This window comes from Lycium barbarum, chromosome 4 (assembly GCF_019175385.1).
Source record: "Lycium barbarum isolate Lr01 chromosome 4, ASM1917538v2, whole genome shotgun sequence".
In the NCBI taxonomy this organism is placed as follows: Eukaryota; Viridiplantae; Streptophyta; class Magnoliopsida; order Solanales; family Solanaceae; genus Lycium; species Lycium barbarum.
In genome coordinates, this window is record NC_083340.1 from 115,600,023 (window position 1) to 115,607,825 (window position 7,803).

A 7,803-nucleotide genomic window follows, 5' to 3' on the forward strand; every position below is an offset into this window, starting at 1 on the left:
TTCATTAAATGAGTATTAAAAGCCCTAAGTCCCTCATTCTTTATTATTTCGACTTTAGAGCTTTTGAGAGCATTTCAAGGTGATTCCATAATCACCTTAGGATTCCATTATCACGATAGTTCATTAAGAGTTTGATGATTTAAAACAGGGTTCAATGAGTTCTTTTTTCTAGGCTTTTAAATCTTGATTTATTGATTGGTTCAACTTCGTTAAGCATGGAATGGATGATTAGAACCTATTATTGCATGATTCCTTCCTAATTAGTGGCTAAATTATAGATTTGGAATTAGGATTTATACCCAAATTTGGGGGTTTTGCCTAGATTCCGAATTTGAGTAAATTGTTGTTTCTTCTAGCTTGATATTGATGGGAATTGATCACCTAGAGCATTAATTTCATGTTAAGACCTTTAGATTCCTAATTTCACCTTTCTAGTTCATAAACCCCATTCCATAGGTTGGGGATTTGGGGTCTTGACTAAAAGTAGGGTTTCAATAATATTCTTCTTGATTCTAATTGCATATTTCGGATATGTTTAGACTATCATTATCTCGAAGCTCAAAGGAAAGGGAAGACTAAGTTTTGATTATTGGAGACTTTGTTGTTCGGTTTTCCTGGTAGGTTATGGTTTACCCTATGGTATGACTTCGGCTAGCGAAGCGTATGTTTAGATGATATTATCGGAGAATGCATGTAAGCCTTGAGGTACGAAGTTGGGATGGATATTGTCTTAGGTTGGTCCTTGTTGTATGATTTGGGGGCTAGCCACCCCGTTGTGTTATTGACTCATCATGATCTATTTACTTGTTGGCTCGTTGACACGTTGAGACATTGGTAATTGTGACTAGAGATATATCATGACTATGATATTGCAGTACTTTACTTGATTAATACTGCGATGAGAATGGTGATTCCATTGTGGCTTATTGTGTAGTCTTACTGTTGACATTGTTTGTATGCCATGTGTGGTACTGTTTCGGATTGAATTAGTTGTTGATATCACATTTCATCATATTCATACACATTCCCTTGGTACGTTGATATATGCATGGTTATGGCACTAATGATGATATGTGAGAGAGTGTAGCCTCCGAGATCTCTGCCGGAGAGCGTAAAAGGGAGGTGAGTGTTTGTTACCCGAGTTTTCTTGGCGGGAACGATGGAGTGTCCGATGCCCGAGGTATTTGCCGGGATTGTGAGAGTGTGCTCATGATCTGAGGTCATATTTCAGAGCGAGTGGTACATGGACTTCACGGGTCCCCTATGGGTCATGATCGTCGAGACGTGGAGTTAGTCTGTCCGGGACATGTCGTACAAAGCTGCATATGCATTGGTTCATCCTACATACATTATCTTGGTTCCTATTGATTATTGTGATACTACTGTGATGTACTGATTCAGATTGCTTATACTGAGACTTGGCACAGTTGGGTTTAGATGCTACAACATAGGTGATGACTTGCACCATGGACGCGACTTATTGTTGACTTGTACTTGTTGGTTTATGTGTTTATCTTGCTTTGTTGTCTTTATATTCGTTAGCTCGGCCTATGATACCTACCAGTACTTGTTGTTTGCACTGACCTGCACTTGCTGCATTCTTTTATGAATGCAGAGTATCAGGTGGGATCGATTTCTACGCCTTGTGGCTGATTGTTCAAGGATTTGCTGATTCGGGTCCTTCAGGGTGAGCATGGGGGCGTTCGCTGCCCGAAGACTCCTTTATCCATTATGTCTTTATTTCAGTTCTAAGACATAGTTTTTGAGACTATTGATGTATTATTATCATTCAGACTTGTAGTAGTTAGTTAGTTGCTCTTGTATGACAAGACCAAATACTAGGGTGGATTTTGTTTTACTTCCGCACCTATTATATATATTCATATGTCAGACTTACGTTATTTATCTTCTTCCGCTATTTTTTACTGTCTTTATGAATGTTGGGTTAAGGGTTCGCTTACCGAGGTGGGATAGGTAGGTGCCTGCTCAACTTTGTGAAATTGGGTTGTGATACAAGGGTTCCGCATGCACACTGAGCATGCATTGTGTAGAAATGGCGCGTGGGTATAGCACGAAATCTCTGACTCTGAACTGTTGCAACATTGTTGTGTCACCCCTTGCGTGGCGCATCATTGAATGATTTCTCGGTCTAACTGGAATTTGCTTTAAAAAGATCTAGGTGTCCCCATACGCTATAAATAGTCCCTTTTGACGGGAAATACAGATCTTGGCCGTTTCTTGGAGCAGAGCAATGGCGTGGAGCAGTTTTTCACCAAAGTTATTTCTTTTCTTCTTTATTTCATTATTATTTCTTGTAATATTCATGAATTCTTGTTTTGTCACTCCAATCACGAGTAGCTAATTTCTTTAGTTCTGGGATTGTGGTAAACCATGAATATTAATGTTTGACGATTATTTTTATCTTAGTTCAAATTATCCATTATGATTGTTTATTTAATTATGTACATAATTGCTTGATTGTTTGGCCAACAGTTAAGTTCTATCAACTATGCAAGACATACTAAGGAAATATTGTTCTTAGATTAGAGAAGAGTTAAAGAGGACACGATCTAATACCATATTATTAGGCACAAATTTGTGGCTAGGATAGGGATAAACCTAGTTGCCTTGTTCAATTAAATGTCATATGCTCAATGCACTCTTAATAGATTAGTTCTATAGGAATATATGCATCAATCTATTCTGAATAGGCGAGTAGTAGTTTGGGAGAATACTACGAGCACTAATAATCCGGTTAATTAGCAAAATTATCTATAGCTCATATTAAGGAGGAATAATTCTAGAACTCAATACTTTTTTGAACCAAGCACAGCCCTGGAATCTTCATCTCACTGTTTTACTCCTAAGCTTTGCATTCTCGTCCTTGCTGATCATTTGTTAGCATTAGCTATTTAGTTTTACATTCTTGCAAGTAGTTTAGTAATAAAAAAATCACTCTTTGGGAAAAATACTTGGTTAATTATTTGGTAGTAGTTAAGTCTGATAACTGTTAATCATTAGAAAATGGGTTCGACACTGGATTCTTAAATTATTATATTACTATTGATCATAAGTCGGTGGGTTCGATACCGGATTCTTAAATGATTATATTATTTGTACGACCACGTATACTTTCGTGTGCATTCGGAAGCAACGAAAATTAATATACTTATAGTAGTGTTAGTTTTCCTTTAAATTCTGGTGAACCCCTTGGATGGAAATTTTTGGCAAATTACTTCTATAGACTTTGACTCCGCTTCTAAACGTCACTGCTCTAGGCTTGTAAGGAGGTACAACATTTTATGAAGTATAAGTTTGAGGAAAAAGGATATTCTATATATTTAATTTATTATTAGTAACACTAAAATTCAGGATAATGTTAAATCCAAATGGTATTTTCCTTTTACATTTAAATATTCAGTTTCAAATTATAAGAAAAAAGAGTACTATTCGTCAAGGAAAGGACATGTCGTTTCTGGTCGTAGATGGAAGGGATATATAGTCCAGACAGTACATGCATCCACCTGTTAACCGTGTCCAAAATTACAAAACTTCGGATGGGAGTAGTCTTCTTTGTCTTGAACATTTCCAAGCCAGTATGCAAGAAAAGAGAATCAAAAACCTTCAGTAATAGATGAATTGGCATCCATCAAAACCTGTTCAAGTATGAAAAGATTAAAAATCATCAAGAGTCAGCAAAATGCTTGTATTGTATTCCTAAATAGAGTTTAGGAAGTCGGGTGTTTATGATGTCACAAATTATCTTTTGTCACATTAAAGTAATTGAACTTATTCACAGCAGTATAGGTACGAAGTGTTTTTTCTTTCAATTGTATAATAGTAAGGTCATTTCAATTTTATTGTTATAATGGGTAAAATTTAGTGACTTCAATGTTACAGTGACTTAAGTTGAATTTCAATTATTTGAATATGGTAACAAATATAGTTTTGTGACTTCATTAGTAAAGATGATTAAATTCAATAACCATACATGAAGGAAAAGCTAAACATAGGCTAATGATTTTACAGTTAGAGTGAGTAAAGTTTAGTAACTATACATAAATTTAAGGGATAATTATATTTTTGGATCACTAAAAAAATTACTAGCCTACAAATGTATAGCTTTTGTAAGTTGTATATATATATATATATATATACACACACACACATATATATATACACACATATATATATACACACACATATATATAACACATATATCTATATCTATACACACACACACACACACACACATATATATATATATATATATATAATATATATCGTATACACAAAATATACATATAATATACATCAATATACATATAATATACATGATGAGTGTATACACTTTGTATATTTTGACTTGCGCCCCGTAATTAATTCGGCCAACGGGCCAAAAATGAGAAAAAAACCAAATATTAATCCAAAATGCTTGTATTAATAGTGCCAAGTAGGAAGTTGACTCACTAGGGTCGACAGTGACAAGTATAGCTGTCCCTCCAAAGTCACAAGTGCCACCTGCCACTTTAGTTCTCTGCCAATAGCTATTGAAGGCATAAGAGGCGTGTGCAAATAAAGTATCAGGCTGATAGCATGATCCATTGGGCTCAATCTGATCACAATCTGCTCCAGATGCACATGCATAGTCCATAGCTTCTTGAATAATCGGGTCCGGCACGGACGGCTTTGCCACACACCATAGCGCCGTGGCAGGCGCTAGGTGTGGCGGTGGAGGCATTGTCGGTGGTGGATACACCACCGGCGGTAGAAAAAGCCCAGATGGTGGGCTTGGGCCGGTGTTGCTTATTGGTGGGCTAATTGGGACATAACTTGGTGGGCTCGGCTCGTAAGAATATGGCGGGCTAAAAATGGGCTCTGTTGGGCTAGGGATAGTTGTGGGTGGACTAGGTTCAATATTTTGAGGTGGGTTATTGGGAATGATTATGGGAGGAAGATAATATTGGGGTGGGGTGGGGATGATAGTGGATGATGGGCTTTGAGGTGGGTTTTCAATTGGGCTTTGAGGTGGGTTTTCAATTGGGCCTGGAGGTGGATTAACACAAAAAGGACTAGGAGGGGTATTTGGAACTGGAGGAAGTGAATCATAAGGTGGCAAATTGAAGGGAGAACTGAGACCATAGGGTACTGAATCGGATGAATCTTCTGAAGGTAAATATACGTCGAAGTGTTTCAGGTCATTGATTTCAGATGATTCAATAATATGTTGCAGTGTGCTAACCGCTCCACCACTTAATTTTCTAGCATCTGCTTCACACAAGTACCAAATAATAGAGTGAGTACATACTTAGTTGACATAAGATTCGTAAGTAATAGGCTAGTTGTAGTAGATTTAATGCTCGTCATATTGTTTATGTTTCTAGTATTGCAATACGGATAAAGTTTATCCAAACATGTTTGTGTAAATCTATACCATTTTGCTGTGTCGTGTGACAAAATTAACGTGAGAATACATATTAATGATGATTTTAAATTTTATGCACGGATGATATTAAAAAAAGATATTTACACAATCAAATCATTTATAAGGTAATTAAAATAAGTAAATTTTCATGATAAATAATAGCTGATAGCAAAGTAAACATGTAGCTGTTATTATAATTCATTTTTACTAGTGTAAGAAATATTAATAATATTGTCAAATGTATATATAACTTAAATCTTTAATATACCATATGGTTAAGTGATAAAAATTTATGCAAAGATACGTATCTTGTATTCATTAATTTGGTCTATATACCGAATGCGAACTTTTCTCCGCTATATAGAGAGGAGTACGAGGCAAATGTAAAATAGATGCTTCTTTCCAAATGTGAGAACACGGCGTTTTATTGGTTAGTTTTACCAGGAGATGATTTTCTCCATTTTGAAAGTTACTGAAGTAAGGTGATCAGAATGATAATCTAATCATTTTGAAGAAAATAGATACCTAAGCCATTACTTTATACTTTCTCCGTGAGTTTGTGTAATACACATTACTTTTTCAGTTAATTCCAAAAAAAAAACTATTTTATTCATCTCTTTTATATGGTACACTTTTATTTTAATCTGTCCAAAAAAAGAATATTAAGTACCTTTCTATAATTAGAAATAACTCAACTTTAAAATTTCACTTTTACCCTTAATGAAATGATTTATAGTCACACACATGTCTAAGGTTTGTTTTAGACCATAAATTTCAAAAGTTTACACTTTAATCTTAAACATTATGCCTAGTCAAACTGTGTCACATAAATTGAGATGAATGGAGTAATACATTTTTATATTTATAAATAAATTAACTTTAAATTTCTCATTTTATCTTTAATAAGATGTTTTATAAGCACGGAAATGTCTATGACATATTTTAAACCACATGTTTCAAAGGTTAGTCATTCTTTATTAGACTTTGATCAAACAAAACACTTTTACATAAATTGAAACGGAAGGAATAATGGATTTTGTAGGTAATAAGAGTGGAATGCGCGTACCAGAATTTATGATGAAGAAAGATGCAAGACACAGAAGAAGGCTTAAAACGTATAGCATTGAATGATGATAAGCTGGTATTTTCATGATCTTCCTCCTCAACTACGGGTGGTATCAAAACGTCGATATGTTGAGATATCGTGATAATGGATATATTACCGGAAAGATTTTAAGTAGAGCTTGAGTTAATCACTCATATTGAGCTGGTTTCACTTATTAGGATAACTGGTGCAAACAGCAACAACAACAGTTAGAAGCAAGAAGTCTTAAAGTAGTAGTGACTAATATATACTAGGAGTAATAAGTACCTCATATGTCTGGAAGACTAGATTCTTTGATTGCCTCGGGTATATGTGTGCTTGAAGAAATGCAAACACGATATGAGGAAAGTGTAAAGTGATCATAATTCTAATTAATGTATTATTTCTTCATATTTTTCTAGCTTATTCATAGCTTCTACTTGTGGTATGTCAGGGTGTGTTTATACAAGTATCGTGTTATAGGTGTATATACACAATTGCCAAAACTAATAAGGCATAGATGCTTGCCTTGACATCCCAAAAGAAGGCCCAAAGTTCGACTTTTCTTTTGCTTGCTTTCTACTCAACTGCCCTCCTTTTCTTTTTAAACATCTCAAAACTATACAGGTCACCAAAAGCAACTACCCTCTCCCCCTTGTAAACAAACCCAAAAGAGGGAAAAGGCAATGCCATATTCCTTGGATCATGTATGCATGCCTCATGCACATCACACACCCCCCCCCCCCCCCCCCCGCCAATCTCCCCCGGCAGACATCTCATTTTTGGTGATCACTTTATCCATGGACAAGTTTGGTTGACATGCATATAGTCGGTTATAATATTAAAAGAAGCCTAGATTATCCTCTTTTAATAATGTGCTTATTCAACTTAAAATCACGATTAAAGCTTAACAATTAATATTTTAATATTAGGTCACAGGCAAATAAATTAACTTAGAGACAATTAGACTTTCGTTGGCACGAAATAGACAGTAAATTGCGTAGAATTAATAGAATAGCAAAGTGACAGAGAGAATTCTTATTGAAGGACTCTTGATTGGGCCGATGAACAATTCTTTTAACTGAGGGAAAACATATGATAACTCGAGTGTATAAGTATTATGAGTAGTCGAATTCAGATGGGTTTCAAGTAGGGGAAAGGGGGAACATTTTTAGTACAACTCTAAAGCAACAACTCCCTAATATATATCACACTCATCCATCATGAGCATTATCAGCATATTCTGTACGTCACACATGTGAATTTGTAACCGATGTAGAGTAAACAGGAATCT

General features: G+C 35.3%; 1 protein-coding gene across 1 annotated transcript; it reads right to left on the reverse strand.

Annotated features, from left to right (window-relative positions):
- Nucleotides 1-3,321: 3,321 nt before the first annotated feature.
- LOC132638532 (extensin) lies at nucleotides 3,322-6,953 on the reverse strand. Its single transcript, XM_060355378.1, has 4 exons — nucleotides 6,798-6,953; nucleotides 6,492-6,714; nucleotides 4,471-5,268; nucleotides 3,322-3,656 (listed from the first exon to the last, which is right to left on the reverse strand). The coding sequence occupies exons 2-4, from the start codon at nucleotides 6,574-6,576 to the stop codon at nucleotides 3,625-3,627; spliced, it is 915 nt and encodes a 304-aa protein (XP_060211361.1). The 5' UTR covers nucleotides 6,577-6,714; nucleotides 6,798-6,953; the 3' UTR covers nucleotides 3,322-3,624.
- Between the last annotated feature and the right edge of the window lie 850 nt (nucleotides 6,954-7,803).